Raw genomic sequence first — 22,545 nt, 5'->3', positions numbered from 1 at the left:
GATGAGATGTTTTGCAGTTTATATTTTTTTGCTGGTTATGTACTGTATAACCCTAGATGCTATGATGATTTGATATGTGGCAGTTGTAAAAAAGGAAACAAGGTATAACAGGGTTCTGGCACTAAGTACCTTGTGAGGGATATAAATATTTTTGATGAACAACAAATGAGCTTTTGCATTTCTAAGAATATCTTTAAGCTGGAAATATGAACTTCTAGGCTACTGGTCAGTCATATTTAACTTACTCTGTTTAAATGTCTACCATACCAGGGGTTCAAAATACCATGTGTCATTATGTGCACTTATCTCTCACTTTCTCTCTCTTCTCTCTCTCTGTATGTGTATATATATCTATATATATATATATATATATATATATATATATATATATATACATACATGCACACATTTATATTTTTTTATCTGTGCCTGGGAAAATTAATGTTTTAGAACCCTCATAGATGGACAGTTATTAAATTTCATATGGCAGTGAAAATACTACCCAACAGAGAAAAAAGACTGTTGCAATTTAAACTCTGTTCTGTGCTGTTTTATATTAAGGGCTCAGAACTCACATACTTTTTGTTTACCACTTGCACAATTGTTTTAGCAAAGAATGTACCAGAAACATAGAAATTATTCAGCTCCTGTCTCTTTTTCCTTGTGCCTTGAGAGCTCTGTCTCTCTCTCTCTCTCTCTCTCTCTCTCTCCTTCTGTCTTTCCCACAGGCACACACATAACACACTCACAGTTTCTCTCTCTCTTTAAGATCATCAGTACTTCCTGCTCACTCTCTGTTGTCAGTCAAATGCAGCTTTTATTACATACAGCAGAGAAGGAATAAAGAAACAAAAAAGTGAAAGAGAGAAGCATCCAGTGCCATAGAACTTTCCAAGGACAAGTGCAGCATTTTTGCAATAAACAAACAAGACTTTCTATTTTTGATCACTGGGGTTGAAAAGGACATGGAGTCAAAACCTAGTACCCGGCCTCGGGTTGTGATCCAAGCCCCAGAGAAACCTGATGAAGAAAATTCTCACAAACGACTTGGCAAGCTAACTGTGAAATATAACCGTAAGGACCTGCAGAGACGACTGGATCTTGAGGAGTGGATCGAAGGACAGTTGATCATACTATACGACTGTGAAGTAAGTAACATTTCAGCGTGCTGTCAACAGACAGTGACACGAGTAAAGAGGAGACTTTGGAATAATGCTTCTATGCACTTTAAAGTAACTTTTGTTACCTACAGGTATTAGCATCATGGTTGCAAGTAGGGGCAAGGAAACCGTGGCAACAGACAGGACTGTCTATTGATCACTTTATTAGTTTGTTAAACAGGAAGCGCAGTTTGTTACCTTGTCACCTATTCTTCAGTTCTCTGAAGTATAAAAGCTGCCAAATGCAAGACTCTCCAGTAATTTAAATACTGAGTACCCGCTTTAGGTAATCCCAATGACTAAACAAAGACAAATTATTAACTAACATCCTTCAGATTTTAACCAGTGATCCATAGTCTAATCACTCTCTGGAACTTAAGGATCCCATAGCCAGAAACTCACTTCTAAATTTGTCTTATTTGACAAAGACAAATATGCATCCAGGCATAACAAAGGACTTAAATCATTGTACCTGTCAGGGAGTACAAAGAAATAATAAAAGGCTTACTCTGTATACTGCTAAAGTACAGATTTAATATTGTCTGTTCCTTAGCAATCTGACATGAATATTTGAAGTATCTGAGACGTAATATTGAGATATTGTGAAATAGATTTTGTAACATGCACTTGTGGTATTCCTTTTAGTATGTATCTTATATTAAGGGTGCACCTATTACAGTCAGATAAGACTAGCTAGACAGAATTTCCTTCCCTTTTTCAGAGGTAATGTTTTTAGCTAATATATGTTCCAAAATGGAAGCCATTTCCTCTCTTAATAGGCAATACACTCCATTTCAGAGCAACCAGTGCAAGTTATCTCAGAGATGGGGCCAAAAGACACATGCATGTTTACGTGTGCTGAGGGGTAGCCTAATACGTGCTGCTTTGGCTTATTTATATTGGAACTCTAATCTGAAAGCCATCAAAACAAAATGTTCTGTTGCTGTCATTCTTAAATTAATGTTCATGTAATGTCATGTATGTGGTGTCATGGTGGTATATTTGTTAGTGCTGGCACTTCATAGTACTTGGTCCCTGGTAAAGTTTTCAGCTGCAGTGCTTTCATTGTATAGTTTTTTAGTTAATATGTGTTTTTGCTGTGAACTCTTGTTTCCTGCAACATTCCAAAACATACTGGCAGCTGGATTAGCAAGGCTAAATTAGCTCCAAACATGTGCATAACTGGGTATGCTTGCAACAAACTGGCATACAATGTGGTTCTGCTGTTTGCAATAGTGCAACATGGCTCAGAACACACAAAATATGATACATCACAGACTAGTGAGAGGAGAAAAAGAAAATCACCACTTTCATGGAGTTCAAAGCAAGGCAGCACTTTTGACATTTAGCAATACTATTTACGACAAATCTGTTAAGTGGAATGAATATGCTAGACTCTCATTTCTACAAGGAATGCAATTCAAATGCTTGCTGTTGAGTCTTATTTGGCACAGCATTTCTCAAGCAGCTATTTATTTTCCAGTAAATAAGTAAGTGAGTTTCTTCTGTAAATGTGAAGCTTCATCAGTGGTTTCAACTGCTGGGCCACCAATATCTTGTAACTGTAATGTCCAATCATATCTCAATTGCCAACAAATAAATAAATAAATCCATAGTAAAAACAAATGGTTGGCTCAGCTGGCAATAATGCCAGTCTAGAAATTATATTAGTGCCACAAAAATTTGATAAGTCATCTGAAAGCTCCTCTGAATGGTCTCTTGTAAAACAATGTAGTCATAAAAATTTAATGATCATGAAACAGTGTATGACAAGATTCTCCAGAGCTCTGCTTTACAAACTTGAAAGCACTTATATATGTTTTGTTTAATTTTCGAAAGTTATCGATAATTTAAATGTAAAAAAAATACAAGAAAAAAATGTACAAGAAATTTGTAAAAAATTACAAGAGATTCTCCAGAGGCTCAAATATTAGTCCTCATAGCTTGCAGCAGAGTCCTCTCCATGTCAAATTTCAGCATTTTTTTAATGTTTTTATTTATTTATTTATTTTTACATTTTTAAATGACATGTATTCTGGGGGAAGAAATGTTTTTATTATACTGGAAGAAATGTGCTTGGTTTCTGCAACCTTTAGGTGTGTCGTGTATTGAATTTCAGAAGTGCTGTTGGATGACCTTGCAAGTACACACTTGGATTTCCTAAGGATTTTTTATGGGTTGTCAGAAGACTAAGGTAATATTTTAAAAGTTTAGCTTGTATTTGGCAGGTGAAGTGGGAAGCTCTTCTCTCTGAGTTGTAAAAGTTTATTTTCCTCTGTGCAGAGCAAGATAAAGCTAAACCCCAGCACATTATAATAAAAACAGAGTACAAACATCTCCTGGTGAGAGATTTTTCTTTTTTTCTTTCCTTCTTTTTTAATTTCTAATAAAAAGATAGGAATGCTATACTACACACTGATCTTCTCTTTCTCAACGATATATATAAATTTGTATTGTGATATTACAGTTTATAAAATACCTTTGACAGGTTTTGTGCTGTGTTAAAGGTGTTAACAAATAATGCATTATGCTGACACAGTTTGGAATACCGCTACAGAAAAATGTAGCAACTGATAGGATTTAAATAGCTTACAAATAAACTTTGAGCCAAGTCCTATAAAACTAAACTTCAGAATGATGCATATGGTAAAACATTAGCTATGTGCTCATATTCGAGACTATGCAGTTATACTGTATAATTAGTTAATATTTATTTTCAAAATGAGGCGTCTTGTTCTGAATCAGTGTTTTCTTTAGTTAGCAGCATCTCATATAAGTTCTCAACTGACTCTGAGATAGTTTGCTTATCTGATTTTTTATTTATTTCTATAATTATTGTTGCACAGTGACCTTTGAGCTTGTTAGTTCATTTACAAAGGTCGTACCTCAGGGAACGTGAGCTCTCGGAAGAAGCATGATGATGTCATCAGAAAGGGGCAGGGAAATTGTACACTCAGTAAGTTTATAGGATGTAAAGATAAGGTTTAGTTGGAAAGGTAGACACCAAGCTACTATATTGTACTGACCTGGCATGCAGATATGTTGCAAGTTTTTAAAGCTTTTATATATAAGCTTATACCTTAACCTGTATACCTCAAATATTTCACATACGATATCATTTGTTCTAACTTGATGTTTGTGTTTCATATTTATAAGGCTACTGTCTAAGAGATGGTTATGCTTGTGTTGTGCTTGCAATATTCGGCTTGTATATTCTCAATTATGTCATAACTGTTTCCATTGTCTTGCATTATAACGGTGCCTCTTGGCCTAAATCTTAACTGGAAAAGAGTTTGTTTACCTCACTGTTAACAAACAAAAAAATGTAATGTTTCAATGGATCAAGAGTGCTTAACAAGACAGGATCAAGGTGAAGATTATTTATTTGTTCTGTGTGAAAGATGCATCGGCATCAGTAAGAGTATTTGTGAGAGGGACTCTCAATGAGTCTACTCAAGACAAACATATGGCTATCATGCCTAAGGCATGACAAATTACAACTGTCACGTACAGTGAAACAAAAACTAATCAGATCAGATGACAAGAACAAGTATTCAGTAAAATAGCTAATATAAAAAACTTAGACTGGATTACCTAGACAGTGTTAGCAAGATGAAATATGTGGCTTTAAAAATAAAATAAACTACATTATGGAGCATTAAAGAAAGTAAAATAGCTTTACTGGATAGATAGGCACCTGTGAATGTAGTAAGAAAGAGTTAAAGAAAGGGATGCAGGAGTAAGGACAGACAATAAAGACCCTGTTGCAGGAGTGAGTTATTTATGAGCATTTATGCTCAACTACTAGCAGTGTCTATTTTATGACTGCTGATCAGGGGGAGCATATCAAAATACAGTGTTTTAGATACTGAGGGGTATGCTGTGCCATGAATTAATGCTAAGAAAAGCAGGGAACATTTCTCTGCCTCTGTGTCTGTTGTTTAACATTTTGGTTGAAGAGGGTCTAATTTAAGCCAAGAGGACTTGGCAAACTGAATTCAGCAGAATAGATTGTACTGGGGACTGTGATAAGAGGTTCAGTTGTCACAGTGATTAAAGGCGTGTTAGAGGCAAGGTGATAGAAGTAGACATGGCTAAATGTTATTTTTAATGGCAATTTGTTTGAGATTATCATGGTTAGTGCCTGATGGGGTTGGTGTGACAGAACAACCAGGGTGTAAAAGTTTATTGATGCCTGCCCAAAACATTTGAGGTTTGTTGTGGTGGGTTTGCTGGAGTTGATAGTAAAAGTTTCTTTTATCTAAAAGAATGGCTTCTTTGGTATAATTTCTTAACTGTCTAAAATTTTACATGATCTGCACGGCTTTTTGCAGTATGCCATTTGGCCCAGACTTTATTTCTAAGTAGGATTTTTTGTTTGGTTACTTTTGAGATCCATGGGGCTGGTTTAATCTTAGTTCTAATACTACGTATTGGTGCATGGCAGTCTAAAATGGCTACGAATTTAGTGTAAAAGTATTTTACTGCTTCCTTCAGTGGAAGATGTTTTATGGCTGACCAATCACATGCCCTAAGTTCACTTTGGAAGATGTCAGGGTTGACATTTTTGTTGCTCCTTACTGTCTTATAGGTGGATAGTTTAGGAATGTCAGTCTTATGCCTGATTGTAAAGATGATAGAGTGGTCACTTAGATCATCAGGGAGGGTCCCTACCTTGTATATTTGGTAATGACTGTTAATAAGAATCCAGTGTAAAGTACTGTCTTTGTTGTTGGGTTTGCTGGTCCTTTTGGGGGAGGTAATGGTTTGAGTAAAACCATATAGATTAATGTGGGTAGTAGGTTGTTCAGAGGTACAGTTATTCCAATTGATATTAAAATCACGAGGACTATGGTTTCTTGGGGATAGTTAGTGGACAGCCAGCTTAGGATGCCTTCAAGGGTATTAGTATTATTACCTGGGGGAAGTTAGAGAGAGATGATATAGATGGCTTTACATTTATTGAGCTGAACCTTGGAAATAATGAACTTGGCATTACTATCTAAAGGTGATTTGGAGTATTTTGGAGTATTTGGAGATATTTTATCCGGGTGGTATGACTTCATTGTCATGAGTTGCTGGTTTTAGCCAAGTTTCAGTGAGGCATAGGATGTCAAATGAATGAACATCCAAGAGATCATGTAGGTGGGAAACCTTATTATTTATACTCTGAATGATGAGATGAGCAATCAGTAGTGAGTTAGGGGGTCTGCTGAGGATCTGTGTATGTGAGAGGGCTGGGCTAAGGAGCTCTGGAGAATTGACAGAATTTGGGCTGGGATTTGGATGTATGTCTCCATCTATTAAGGAGTGGTATTTTATTTTAAATGTTAGTTTTAGGAGTATACATGTTATGTTCTGATATTATTTGCTTTTGGGTTATTATACCTGATATGAGTCAGTCTGTGATATTTTGCTAGTAGGTTGTTAGATGTGCAGGGTATGCTATTATGGTTTTGAGAGACTGGAAAGGTTGGTGTGGAGGTTTGCTTAGTGGGGTGGTGGAATCCTAGGTATATGAGGTGTTCACAGAAGTTAGATTGATAAGGTATAGTTAACAAACGTAGGAGTGAAAATAAGAGTAGAAACTTCAGGTGTGAAATAGTAGATACCGATGGCATTGTGGAAGTATTTGGAGGTAGGAAATGGTAGTTAATGTATGAACTGGGTGTGTACTAGGTATTGGCATTTAAGCGATTTGGACTTTGTGATTGGCTGTAAGGAATGAGGGTGTGGTTGGGGGGGCGAATAAAAGTAGGAGTGCTGGGGTGGGTGGGAATTGGGGTTGGTAGAGCCAAGGGAAGGAAGAAGATGAAGGAGATCAATCAGTGGAGTGCTGACTGCTGTCAGTGAGTGTGGGTGGAGATAAGTAAGGAGATAAGAAACTTAATAGTAGTAATAGTGGAGAGAGTAGTAGATTGATTAACAAAGACTTTGGAAGGGTTGGAAGGGTAGAGTGGGACTGCAGCATAAGCAAGAAAAGAAAATAGATGCCTGTGAGCTCTGGTCTAAGACAATAGGATCAATGTTAAAGGAAGGAAAAACTAGGAAAAGGGTGCCATCTAGTGGGTAAACCCTATATTGCAGCAGTAGCTCCTCAAGGGAGATAGCAGGTCCGGGAGTGGGGAGGGAAAATCTTAGAGATAAATAAGGAGAATACAAGAGGGAAAAGTGTGGGGGCTAAAGAGTAATGAGGGGTAAGGCTGCTGGCTATCCTGGCAAGAAGGCGTGCTTAAACACCTGGTATTATTTTATGCAAAATAACTGTTACAGACATTAGTAGCAGTACACATACTTTCAGTCTGCTGCCACTACCGTAGCAAATTGTTATACCTCCTGATAGAATTTCTTGCCTTCAACCTTAGATTTTACATATGGCACACCCTTACCTCGTTTTTAATGATTTCCTTTCATTGTTTTGAAATCTAGCTAGATTTATACTCAGAGACATACATTTTTGCTTGACCATATTCTATTCATCCAAGAAATATTGAATTACTGGTGTTTTTGCTTCCTGCTTTTCTGCTATGGTTTCCCTCCTGGAATCATAGCTCACCTTTTGAGAGACAGTTTCTTTTGTAAGCTACCCCTGAAATGAGTTGATTTTAAAGATGATTTTTCTTATTTTATTGCTTACCCTAATCCCTTAAGCTCACTCACTTTGGGGTGCCTGAAGCCCCTTGCATGCCACACGGATCACCTAGCCCCCAAGCAAACAGCATGTTCTTGTCCTTCACTAGGCAGAACTCCCCCTCCCTACTATGGAGTTAGGTATGGTATAGAGAATGGGTTCTTTGTACTATGCAGATACCCTACCTGATGTGACGATTGTTTACATGTGGATAGTAAATTTAAAATCAGAAATGTATTACTTATTCCCCCTGTTTGTGACAGCATGGGTTGCCTTCTTTTATTTATTTGTTTGTTTGCTTGTTTTGTAATTAGGGTACGGCACTGACCTACATTTACCTTTTTCATATTCTGCCTAGGAGGACTGTCTGGTTAAGTGACTTGCTCATAGTCACACAGTAGCCAAATGAAGGCGAAGGGAATTAAACTACAACATGCAATCATAATCCTCTGCACCAATAATTTAACAGCTATATATGTGTTTATTCCTATCCTTATTTCCAAAAAAAATATTTTCACCAGATACATGAATTTTTGACTCGTCTTTCTTATTTATTTACTCATTCGCTCATTTATCTGTTTATGTATTTAGTTAATTAGTTAGTTAACGTTGTTGACCTGTTAACAAACAGGTCCAAAGATCATTTTCTGCTGCAATCCAGGCCAAAAAGCAGTAACAACTTTTCAAAATAGCATTTACAAACATATTACTTTCTGATTTACATGCAAAACATTTACATTCAGGTTACATTATAAGCAGCATTTACAGTTCAATACTACAGTTGTGATTATACATGAATGTTACTTAGACAAACTGCTGCAGTCTGTGTAAGGATACTAATAAAGTTTAGTAACTACTGTTATTGTGCTCTTCCACTGCGCTGTATACAAGCATAGTAACGCTATTTATTTATATATTTATATTGGTTGCATAGCTGTCTCTCTGCATCATTACAGCTGCACATTGCTCAGCATAATATGATTTTTAATTGGACAGCCTAGGAACCAGTTCCCTAAATGTAACCAGGTTCCTATAACAATTGCACTTATATCTGCTAGTTAGGTGTGTTTTCAGTGGCTTTTGAAGAAGAGTTACTTTCCCAGCATTTTGTATGTTGAGTGACAGTATTCTGTCCTACATGGGCAGTTTTGTACAAGTTTCTTTCTGCCTTTGTCATTGTATATGGGAGTCTTTGCAGCTCTAGGGTGTCTTGACTTCTTGAGTTAAACTAGGGGCTTCTGAGTAGTGGTATGTTTTTAAAGGCTGACAGTAGTTTTCATTTAGTAGCGTGTAGGTTAGAGTATTTAATAAAAAAGTGCTCTTACCTGAAATGGTTACCATTTGGTTTTCTGTTTGATACCACAGTAGTGTTCTGTTAAATGATACATGAACAAATCTGATCATTTTGTACGTGACTGTATGAAGGGTGTTAATATTTTCTTGTGAATTTAGACATACTAGTGGTAGACCATACTCAGGATGTAGAATGAGGCCATTGGTGATGCCCGAGCTTCAGTAGCAGGTAGGAGATTTTATGTGATACTTTTAGTTGCTTTAGAACTTTGTCAGTCTGTTGATTTACATATATGCCAAAGGAACACTTGTTATCTAACAGGATACCCTGATAGCTTTGTAGTTTAGTTGGGAGACTAGAGATTTCTTCTGGATCTCTGATGTTTAGAAGCTGAGCCCATGTGAGACCTTTGGCTATTAATAGATTCTTGAAAGTCAGCCAATTCCATATCTGGGCAAAATCTTCTTATAACTTTTATTTAATGTACTGGATCATAAATGTCCTCCTGTAAAAACAGTATAAGCTGTGTATAGTGTGCTGGTGATATTGGGAAAACTGTAAGGTAGACTCTTGATTGATGCTGAGTACAGGTAACATGTAGAAGTAGCTCAAGCTACAAAATGTGTAATTTATAGTTTTACAAAGCAATATTAAAATATCCAGGTATTATTTATTGAGGGAAAAAGCTTATTTAAGCATGTACTCACTTTGAAACAATAATGCTTTGGGATTTCTCTTAGCTGATTTGCATTGATTGTAGACCCTGCAAAGCAATTAGGCACAGGTTTGCAGGCTAACATCAACTGTTACTGGATTTTATACAGTTAATGCATGATTATCTAAAGGGAGTTAAGAAGTCTCTTAGCAACACTGCTTAAATTACATTTATTACAAAATACATAACTACGATAAGTAGGTCATGCTTCTCTCCAGGAAAAAAAGTAGATTGTGGTCTGCATGAAAGGGGGATATAGATACCTCAGGCAGAGAAGTTTAAGCTTCTTGGAGTCTAGTAAAGGAGTGATCATATAACGGATCAGGAAACTGACCACTGGATGGGTGAAGCAGTAGCAATTCAAGTGTTGTACAGGAGTGTGGTGATAAAAATACAGCTGAGCTATAGGACAAAACTCTCAACTTACTGGTCATTTTATATTCCCATCCTTACCATTGTTTTTAAGTTTTGGGCAGTGACTAAAAGTATGACATTATACATACATGCAGCAGAAATGAGGATCCATCACAGAGTAGCTGTGATGGATCCTCATTTCTGCTGCATGTATGTATAATGTCATACATGCAGCAGAAATGAGGATCCATCACAGAGTAGCTGGCCTTAAGATCCATGACAGAATAAGGTGGTCAGTAATCAGAGAGGACCTTGGAGAACATTGGAGAATAGTCACTGCTCTTATGTGCTCACAGGCATTATTAGAGGTGGTTTGTGCATCTCAAGAGTGTGACCCAATGTCCACAAGATACCTCTCTCAAGAGGAGTGTGATGCCCCACCAATGGAACAGTAATCAAGGAGCCTCAATCCTCACTACTGGCAACAGTTGTGGATGTTCACTGACAGGATAACAGGTACACACACAGTATTTCCAGGTTCAGCTCTCTGCATCAAGTGCAATTTCCCTTAAGAGCACACAGAGACCACAGTCAGTCCAGGGCTGGTTTCTCCCTCTTTCTCCAGATCCCCAATAAGACTCCCCACTGGCACAGCTATAGAGTTGAGATCTCAGCTGAGTGACCAAGCCAAGACCTCCAGCATCCTCCCTGTCCAACCAGTGCTTCATGTCCCTGCCCAAGTAGCTGACACACACACTATCTGAGGTTTGATTTACACACACACACACACACACACACACACACACACACACACCACACACACCAGGTTTAATAGCTAGCGCCTCCGCCCAGGACTATAAAGAGAAAGGCCACTGCCACCAATCACTCCTGCCAGCTACCTAACATATGGACATAAGGCCCTTACCAAAGGGTGTCCAAGCTTACTGTGAAATATTAATATTAATATAAATGGTAGTCTGACCGTGAGCAAGGCTGTTAGGAGTGGCCCACACAGTGTCATCAAATAAATATAAAGTATTCTTAACACTTAAATATCTCTACACAGATAAACTACAATGAAATGTTTAAATATATTTAATAATAAAAGAACAAGACAATACTAAATATATATTCACAGTGACAGCAAAGTTCAGAATCACAGGAAATATTTAAAACAACATTGCAGGACAGGCTCAAATAAATAAACAAATAAAAATAATATCTAAACTAAGCTTCATTATATTCCTAAATGAATCTAAGAGAATTATACTATTCCCTAGTAACTTACTTATAGAGCAAGGCAGATGTGTTGAATGGTTTTCTTGATGTTGTTGTTTTCACATCCAAGGCAGAATGCAGAATGTCCTGTCTCCCTGAGAGACTTCTCAAAATAATATCTAAAATATTACTGCTGGGCTAGCTTGCAGAATGACATAATTTCTTGTCATCCGACTTCTAGTTCCCAGGCAATATCCCCACTGTTACAAGCTGGCAGCATTTAGCATCTTCCTGTAAAAATACACAAACAAGGGTTTTTGCTGAGATCTTTGGCAGATGCTAGAAGTCATAAAACAATTGCATTCCTTCATGCTTCTAAAGTAGCTATTAGTTCACTCCAAAGACAATACAGAAATCTTCCTAGTACAAATTTTGTGTCTATAGCTGCATTGAAACCTGCCAGATAGCCTCTTTTATGGCCTAGCCTATAAAGTAATTTAATTTCAGATATTTTTCTAAAGTTTGCTGGACTGAGATTAACCTTCCAGTTTCCTTTGTTAAGCATATACATTTAAACAGTTACAATAGTGCAGGTACATTTTTGTTCTCTTCCAGTAGGGCATACTGTAGTTACATTTCAAACATAGTACTCTTCAAATACCTTTTCATCACATACATCTGTACAGAGCAGTTTGATGTACACATGACATACAGTTCTAATACATTTGTAATACAAGCATCTTATATAAATTAGTTTGATATTCACAAATGACATATACTTACTTACAAAATACCAGCTAGCTGTGTTGGTATTACATCCTTTCGTCATAAAGAGTACTAAACATGGCACCACAGAAGGAGGGTCAGGGCAGACCTAGAACATATTGGAGAAATCTTATCTCTGAACCCACCTGAGAACAGCTGGTGATTGAACAGATGAGCTGGTGACTGTTGCTGGAGATAGAGAAATTTGGTCTACCCTACTCAGCCTGCTACCACCTTGACCCTTACCAGAACTAGACTGGCTGGAGTTTTTCACAAATTCTTGATGATAAACTTTTTTTATCTTGCCTGAAAATCATAAAATTCATCTTAAACTATCAAATATGCCTTGAATTCTGGGCCTTTTGTGAAAGATAGCAAAACGCTTCTGAGTTAAATCTTTGCAATTACATCAAAGCCTTGAACTGCCATCTCACTACTGGGTAAAATAAAAGGATGTGAACTATACAATCCAGCCATGGTTTAAAATGGCCTACAGATCATTCCTTACCTCAATGTGACATGGCTTTAAGACATAGAAATAGGTGATCTTGACAGGTGCATTGACTGAAATTAATTTGTAGTTTCAAGTAAGAAATCCAACCAACATCTGCAGCCTGTTCTGCTCTGAGAATCTTACTCTTCTTCCATTTAATATTGCCTTCAAGCACTAAAGTTGGCCTTTTCTGGTATGCAGTTTTTCCAAGCTGCTCTCAAAAAGGAACTGACACCTTCCTCTCAGTTTTATAGTCCTTGGGCTCAGCAATTTCTCTAAGTATCTCAGCAGAATGTAAGAGAGCTGATGTCTCCAGCTTCATTGATTGATGACAGACTCCACCATAAGGCTTGAGCAGAGATCAACATCCTTTGCAATTCATATAGCATCTTTTCCTAATGAAATGCAGAGATTTTGAATGACGTTTTGAAGTTATGCAACTCATTTGACCTGTTTGACTTGCAGTCATCTGTCCATGCTATTGTCTGTCACTAAAGTTGACAATTTTAGCTCCATATGACGTGTACAGTGTAACAGTTTATGTCTTTTTATGCTGAACGTTTTGTTGTTTCAGCCAACAGGTTCACTCTGGAAGTTTCTCTTTTGTTTTGCAGTGGAAACATTTGGGACTTAGATGGTCTGTATGCTGATGTCTGCCCTGTTACAGCAACCCCCCGCTACACCCTTTATCTAGATCCAGTTTTCTCACCTGGCACCCCTATCAAAAACATGTGAGCCTGACTATATTTGAGGCAGTGGTCACACACTTTTTTCCTGATTAGCTGCTTTGCAGGCTTCATAATCCCATGTCTCAAGTTGATGCTGGACAAGTTCATATTGCTAACCTTGGAAGACAGCAGGGAAAATTCACTGAATACTTGTTGAATTTTTAACAAAAGACAATGTAGTTAAACATAGGTATGATAAAATTGCTGCATGTTTGTTGTGCAGAAGGTTTTTGAAATGCTGCATATGTATTAAAGATTTGTGAAGTACGGCTTCACTTCAGCACTTATGAGTGTGATTCTTATGTGTCCAGAAAGTTATAATTTAGCTTTAAAAACTAAAGAAATATCAGATATTTAGCTAAGATTTGTAAAGGATCAAGCCCCTCTGTAGCTCAATGTAGCTGCAGAGCCTTGGAGTTAAGAAAATATTTAATTTAGCCAGAAACCCATCCCATGTCCCCTTGGTTGCACACGTTCAGACCTGAATGTTTTAGCTAGGATGTGGGAGTACACCCATTGCAAAACTCCAGAAGTAGTTCTGAGTACGTTTTCACTAGTGTTATATTTTAACTTCTGTTATGTTTAATACATTTGGCAAACATGAAGATGCCCTCATCTCAAGTGAATGAGTTGGGTTTTGGACAGTGAGTCTTTAACATAGTGAGAAGCTCTCATGGAGTCCTTTAAGGAAGAGGAGTGGATTGTTTCAGAAGGAGTAAAGGTGAGAAAAGCCATGAACTTCATCAAGATTTATTTCCTTTTTCAAACACCTTTATTGAATTATCACTTGTGGCAGAGACAAATGTACATTCATATAAAAGTAATCAAACTATATTAACATAACAAACATTATACTTCACATATATTGCTATATATCATATAACCTAAGCAATATTAGATAAATTATTCAGTTCTTGTTTTTTTTAAACAAGAAACATCTTCATTAAACCATCACTTACTACACAAGCAATCATACAGTTACATAAATGAAAACAAACCAATACAAATCATTGTCTTCTCAGTAGTAGCCAACTCAGGAGCTGTGGAAAGTCGCATTCTAGTTTCCAGTCACTGAAACCAGAGCCCTTCAAAACATCAAGTTATAACCTCACAATACAATCATTCATATTTCTAGTATCACAACTGTTTCTACAGAACTGTTCAGCTCAAGTTAATCTTCACAGTGGTATAATTCATTTGATCCAAAGTATTAAAATTAATTTTGTAAGTCACAAAAAAAGACATTAATATTGATTTTGTAATGTGCCGTAGAATGCATGGTAAACGTTTGAATAACACATGGACACCAGTAGCAGTTTTATTCACCCATTTAGTAACATTCATATATGGCCAGGCAGTTCCATCTAGGCTGTCTGGCTTTTAAGATAATTAGAAAAATATGAAAATTATGACATTTGTATAATTATGTATATAAAATCACTTAATATCTCTTTAGCTGTTCTAGAAATGACAAATATTATTGGCAGCTGTGTTACCCATCATATAAGTTTTAATCTGTTATGTTCCAACAGCCAGTATGTGGCATGGTTCTGCAGTTATTAATGTAAGTATGTTCATATAAAAATTGATGTCAAGAACCATAATTAGAACAATCCTGGAGAAATGCCAGAAGGCATTACTATGGTTTATAAGACTGGCCTTTATGTTGAAATAGGGTTACAACATACATTGCATTAAAGTACATGTTCTAGGTCTCTGAATTGTTTGGTGATGTGTTGTGGAAGGTTGGCATAATGGTTAAGGTGTTTATCTTACAAACACAAGGTGCAGGGCTTGATTCTCACTTGGGGTAATTGGCTAGGCTTAAAATGGCCCACAAAAGCAGTTAGCCTTGTACTAAACTATGAAACTATAAGTTTGCTGGTTAATGTTTGGGCATTAACTTATATAGTAAAGTTTAAAAACAAGGAGACTACTGTCCACATCAGACTGCTAGTTGGTGCACAGGAAGCCATCTTTTTTAAAGAATAAATCAGTGATTCTCCCTAACGGGAAGCAATTAACTTTATAGTCTTATTTAATAGGTTTTGCAAGACAAAGTGGTTCTTAGAGCAGTTAAAGAAACAAGGAGAAGGACACATTCAAGCTACACTTTAACCACATCCTTACTTGTTGCCATTCTGGTTTCCAGACTTAGAAACCTAGAAATGTTTTTTTTTCATCTCATCTTTATTGAAAAGTTCTTAAGCAAAATAAGTTACATTCCCAGATCATCAACTGACAACAACAAAAGTCCCATAATTATAGTCCTTCTGATATATGACATATTTCGAACGTATATACTAACAGTGCTATCTCACTAAATATTCAACATTCACACAGACAATGCCAAAAATTTTACAAGTGAAAAGTACATCTATCATGCCTGTTTGCATTTATCAGTGTCCCACCCTCCTTACCCAAGCTACTAGGCATACACTACCTGAAAGATTATCTAAAGGCAACATCATGCTGGTTACCCTTCTGCTAGCCTAGTTGCTACCAGCCTTTCTAATTCCACTAATTATGATATAACAATTGCATAAGGAATTCACCATCTCCTACGCCTAAAAATCCAAAGCTTAGGTAAAATGTTATCATCATGTAAAAGTCACAATTTCTGTATCCACCTTCCTCCGTCTCTTCTAAAACCTTGCTGTTATAATTATGTTGGGCCTGCTGCTCAGAACATCCAAACATTAACCAACAGAACTTTTCTACTGGAAAGTACATATAACTGTCTACCAAAGAACATCTCTCAAAATAGTATGATCTTAATGGCCACTGGTTAATAACTATATACATTTGATATTTTAATACTTCCAGCTCAGTACAAATAAAATGATGAGCAGATGCTCCCTCCCTCCTGTCTCAAAATCATGTAATATTCTTTACCTAGTGACATATATTTGGAATCCAGTACATGCTCCCCAACCAAACATAATGTTATGCTCAGGTATCCTCATAACATTTCATTCATCCATTTACTTCTCTAACAGTCTCCAGCCAGCAAATCTTTAACTCTCAAAACTAACAGTTGCTATCTGGTCTAATGCAGTCAATTATTCTTTGAACATTCCAAATGGATTATCCTACATTGTAAAGGAAAATCCCCTGTTTTATACTCAGAGCTTCAATACAATGTCAGACAGCCAATAATTTAAGTAAAGTACTGTTCGTTATACATCAGTAGGCCACAGTGGTGCAGCGGTTAGCATTGTCACGTCACAGCAAGAGGTTCTCTCCGTTCGATTCTTGGCTGGAGCGCCTTCTGTGTAGAGTCTGCATGTCCTCCCCATGGTCGAATGACGTAGTAACTTTGAATATTAATATCACTCCTACAAAAACCTACCTACTCCTCTAACTCAACAACATGTCTTATATACACTTCTCCCACCTACTAAAAGTATTATATTCCTCATCAACCATCTTCTCTCTCCTTCTTCTGTCACTCCTCTCCTCCTACCACATACACCTTAATGCCACCTCTACTCCACCATAGCAAACAGATTCCACAACTAGTCCTAGAAAGGAAGAACATTTCCCTACATCACCCTACAACCTTTCCTCCACCCAATCTCTCATCTCACTTTACAATACCCTAAAGTATAAGACCAGTACCCCAGACTCCCAGAAACAGACTAGGATATTTCACAAACTTAACAAGCTCTATCTATACCTCCTCCAAAACCTTACTTGCTGCGGGGACATTCATCCTAACCCAGGACCCAACAGTACTTCCCACAGTACCATTCAGCAACCAAATCCACTATATCTAAGGCCATCCTCATCTCTACTCCTTTTAAACATCAATATAAGAAGCATTCGCAACAAAACCCAGGACCTTCATGCCCTACTAGCTCTATACAAGCCAAATGTTGTGGTGCTAACAGAATCATGGCTTAAACCTGAGCACCATTTTAATGAAATCAGTGCCCCTGGCTACAGCATCATACGTAGAGACAGAACAAGTAAAAAAGGAGGCGGTGTGGCAATACCTTTCCAAAACCACCTCACTTTTGAACAACTTGAGTGTAACTCCCAAGAAGTAAAAGACATAGAACTAATTCTAGGCAAATTAAAACTCAACTCCAACAAACACATTATAATTGCAGGTGGTTATATCCCACCAAGCAATAATACTACCATACTTGAAAACCTACTAAACTGGATGTCATCCTCCCTTCCTCATGAAACTATAATGTTAGATAATTTTAACATTGACTGGTCTGACTGTTCCAGCAATAATCCTTCCACCCATATAAACCTCCATGGGTTTAACCAAATTATTACTGACCCCACTGGAACTGACAAAACCTCCAAACGCCAATCTATCTTAGACTGGATACTGCTATCAGACCCCACTCTAGATCAACATTCAGGCTGTCTCCCTGACAGTTTCAGTGATCATCAAGCAACCTACTTAATAAGGAATCGATCCCACCACATTAAACAACCTATCCTCAGAGTAATACATAACAAAAAGTCCTTCAGAGCTATAGACTTAATCAATTCACTAACATGTTCCAGCTGGACTCCCTTAAAACTATTACCTCTTGATGATGCTGTGCAGTACTTCAACTTAACCTTCTTAAACTGTCATGCACCCCCCCCCAGAACCATTAGAATCAGAACTAACTATGCCCCATGGCTAACTAAAGATACTAAAACCATATCGAAGGAAAGGGACAGAGCATGGACACAATTCCAGAAACAAGAAACCAGCATTACAAGACAAACTTATCTGGAACTACACAACAAAGCTAAAAGACTAGTACAACATGACAAAACTAACTATCATACAACCATGCAGGAAAAATACTCCAAAAACCCTCAAACATTCTGGGCCAACATAAACACTTTACTGCACCCGGGAAAATCTACCACTCCTAACCCTTTTCTACCAAATAACCATGAAAATATCCCCACCCAATTCAACAAATATTTTGCTGAAACAGTCCAAGCCCTAGCCAACACCCAGAGACCCCAATCCACACCAGTATAACAAACAACTCCCCCAGTTTCTCCCTGGAACCAGTCCCTACCAAAACTATTGATAAACTTCTCAAGAAGCTGAAACCAACCACATTGGTGGCTGACAATCTACCTGCAGACTTCCTTCAAATAAGTGCTGAAGCTATAGCCTACCCAGTGTCCATTCTCATAAATAGGTCAATATCAGAACATAAAGTACCTCATACCTGGAAAATATCACATATTATACCTCTGCACAAAGGGGGTAAGTCCCTTGAAATTATTATTGCCCTATTGTTATCCTATCACCTTTATCAAAAATAGTAGAAATGGTGGTTCATTCCCAACTAATGCAGTACCTCCAAAAAAATAACCTGCTGTCCATAACCCAGCAAGGCTTCAGACCTTGCCATAGCACTACTACAGCACTACTCTCCTTTAACAACACTGTCAATCACCATAGAAACAATGGCCTATTCGTATCCTCAATATTCCTAGACTTATCAAAAGCCTTCGATATGGTGAACCATGGTATGCTCTTAAAAAGTCTAACAAAACTTAACATAAGCTCTTCCACCATATCATAGTTCAGTAACTACCTAACAGACCGTCAGCAGGCAGTTCTATGGCAAGAAAAACTGTTCCCTCTTTTACCAGTAGGCATATGTGTTCCCCAAAGGTCCATCCTAGGACCTCTGTTATTCTCACTGTTTACTAACCAAATAGCCTCATCCATACCCTCTGCCTCAGTTGTGCAATATACAGACAATACCACCATTATATGTGCCTCCCCCACCCTACATGAACTAAAAGCCATAACCCAAACAAACTTCTCCTTATCTGAGGAATGATTCACTAACATAAAACTTATTCTTAATCCCAAAAAAAACAAGCTCATTCTCTTTAGCCCTAGTAGAGCTCCTCCTATAAATAATGATTTTACAATAACTTCTAGAGACAGCATACAAATTAACCCAACTACACACACAAAACTGTTATGTGTTGAAATTGACAGTAATCTAAGATTTGACATTCATATCGCCAAAGCAATTAAGAAAGTCAACAAAAAGCTTGGTCTCCTCTACAGGAATAGACAGTTCATCACTAGACCTACCAAGGCCACCTTAGCAAGAACTCACATTTTATCCATTCTCCTTTATGCCTCCCCTATCTTAACTAATCTTCGCCACAGTGAACTAAACAAACTGGAATCCTGCTACAACAAGATTGCCAGATTTGCTACTGATTCCTCTCATAGATCCCATCACTGTCTTGCCCTTAACTAAACTGGCTCGAATTACCTCAACTACTCCTACTCAACCAACTCTCAAATAGCACATAAACTCTACTACCACTGTGATAAGACCCCAGCACTTCAAAACTTAATTCACCCCTACACCACCATCAGAACCCTTAGATCAAGTCATCAGAACCACATAAATGTCATCAAACACAAAAATGATGCAGGTAAATCTCTCTTTGCCTGATCTATTGCTAGAACCTGGAACTCAATCCCAAGCCACCTTAACTCTACCACCTCTACTTCCCAATTTAAAAACAAATTCTCAAAACCCACTACATAACTAATTGGCACTGCACATGTTACTCACCAGGCTAGACCATATCACTGTGCTGGTGCTAGGACGCTGCTAGGGATAATTGACTCCTCCCTATGCCCTGTTGCCAGTAATCTGCTTAGAATCTAATGCTTGCTACCCAACACGAAAGAAAAAAAAATATATATATAAAATTAAAAAAATTTCTTTTTTTTTTCTTTTTCTTTTTCTTTTTATATATTCACTGCTCACTTATATTGGAATGTTCTTTTATACTGTACTATATATTTTATGTTCTGCATATATGTATCCTATATGTCCGCAGTAAAAAAACAAATGGTGCTGGCAAGAGTTACCTCCAACAACAATGAAATGAACAGTAAACAACAAAGCAGGAGGTAGCAGCCATGGCTATGTAGAATAACAGCTTTATTAGTAAAAGAGGTGAGTGCTTTCGTGGCACCAGCCACTTCATAAGACAATCAAAGAACAGTAAAACACAGCATTTATACCAAGCTTATCATTGCCATCAACTACCCAATTAATCCTTAAAACCAAATACCTAGTATAAAAAGTTTTATACCTAGTTTGAAAAATTGTAAAAGCTTAAAATTAAAAACAGCTTGACAACAGAAACAGCATATCATATCATACAACTTAATACATACAATATAAAAGTATAAAAAAATATAAAAGGTCGAAGGGGGGAGGGGGTACTACCTACTATTTCTTTAAATCTCTATTTAGAAGAATGGGTTTAAAATTAATTTTGTCATTCAGGCCTACCCCAATGTTAGCTCGTAGCCTCATAATCCATTCTAGTTCCCTAGTTTCTACTCTATTCCTAACATCTCCACCTCTATTGTCGGTATAGACTTTCCCCAGGATTCATGAAGCTCAGCACAAGGACCGTGTTAGGCTTGCGCCAACCGTGCGGCGTAGAGATGGCTCAGTAGCACCATATGCATATTAATGAAGGCTCGCTGCCGCCACATCCACGTGCATAGGAAACGTGTGCGAGTGCAGGGGGTGTGTCCAAGAGCTGTGGACATGTCGGCTGCTTACATGCAACCTAAAATGCTGAATAGTACAGCCTGCCTCTAATAGTAATCGCACCTGTCAGTATCCGTGGATACTGAAATGTATGCAAAGCATGCAAGACAGTTTTGTGAACACAAAAATAAGAAGCAAACAGAAATGCACGTAGCTTAATATTTTGTCCACATCCCTCGAACAAATGACATTTAAAACCCCGTGCCCGTATTCCATTGTAGTGTCAATAGTTATACCAAGTGGAAGCGAAACGCATTGTGTTAGCACGCCACCAACAGCTAAGCCTAGCCCAATGGTCAGGGTTACCACCTGTCCCACATTGTGAGGGACAGTCCCCCTCTGGGCAGTTGTGTCCATACCAAAACCATTATAAATGTAAAATGTCCTGCATTCGTAGGACATAATTATGTCCCAAATCTTATGTAATAGTCACATACAGTACTTATTTCCATATGTAAAATACCTACATGTTACAAGAAACAGAATAAGCAAGTAAACGAAACAGAAGAAGCAGCTAAACTGCTACAACAATAAGTTTACATTTAGGCATAAAACAAAAGTACTATCCGTTGTACTGACCGTGGGTATGTGCTGGCCTGTAAAATCTGATGTGTGTCCTGAATATATCCCATCCTGGCCATATGAAAAGGTGGCAACCCTACCAATGATCAGAGCATTCGCCCAAAATCTGCCCATTCGCAGTCCAAGGCATCCTTGTCAGGATGGGCCAAAGATTACCTGGGTCTGCCTACCATGTCATGAAAGATAAGTATTTGCATGTACCTATGTGCGTGATGTACAGCATGTGGAAGGTGAAAAATGCTAGGGTAGCCCTCACAACCATACAGGTACCAGAGATATGTAGTGTATGCAATGTGTTCCCTTGACCGTGCCATAGGCCATCAACCAGAGAAGGGATGGATGGAGTGTGTGGAATATGGGGGGGGGGTAATGTAATAATTTGCCAAGGGGAGACTGTGTTGGATGCACAACAGGTGAACTGGAGGTGTACGAGGGAGCAGTGGGTGAATCAGAAAGAAACACAAAGAACAAACATACACATCTGCAATACAACCTGACAGACCATACTGTAGAACACAATCCCACAAACATATGAATGTTAAAATGTGCGATACACATGTACAGAAACGTCACCGGCACATACCCACATAATGTTCTGGCCTGAACTGAGCCATCCAACCACAACACACCTGGATGCATAATTGAATACCCATCATCCCCTTTACAGCACACAACAACCCTCCCCCATTCCTGAACGTCCACCAAATCCAGCCATACTCGGGCTGCTAGCTTGGCGCAGCCATATCTGCACATAGTGACCACTACTCATATCTAGTAGGCAATCTCACCCTAGGCAGTCTCAGGTTTGCAAACTATGTATCCCTTGCATGTATAACCCTATCACATTTTCGTAAATCCAAAAATATCTAAGGTTATTGGAGGTTATTGGTCTGTTCAATTTTTGGACATCCCTCATGGGATAAGCATCTTGTGTAAACATCAGACTTGTGGCACGACACGATGTCCAGTCCTGTAGACATCTGGACACAAGTTGTATGTGCAGTAGTGGTTCACGAGACTGC

General features: G+C 37.9%; 1 protein-coding gene across 1 annotated transcript in view; it reads left to right on the top strand.

Moving 5' to 3' along the window:
* Positions 1-693: 693 nt before the first annotated feature.
* PPP1R14D (protein phosphatase 1 regulatory inhibitor subunit 14D) overlaps positions 694-22,545 on the top strand; it is a 173,321-nt gene continuing 151,469 nt past the window's right edge. Inside the window, exon 1 of the mRNA XM_044074194.1 lies at positions 694-1,148. Coding sequence (XP_043930129.1) covers positions 966-1,148 — 183 coding nt within the window. The 5' untranslated portion in view covers positions 694-965. The remainder of the gene's footprint in view (positions 1,149-22,545) is intronic.

This window comes from Protopterus annectens, chromosome 6.part0 (assembly GCF_019279795.1).
Source record: "Protopterus annectens isolate FY-2018-M chromosome 6.part0, PAN1.0, whole genome shotgun sequence".
In the NCBI taxonomy this organism is placed as follows: domain Eukaryota; kingdom Metazoa; phylum Chordata; order Ceratodontiformes; family Protopteridae; genus Protopterus; species Protopterus annectens.
This window is presented reverse-complemented; position numbering and strand designations above follow the sequence as displayed.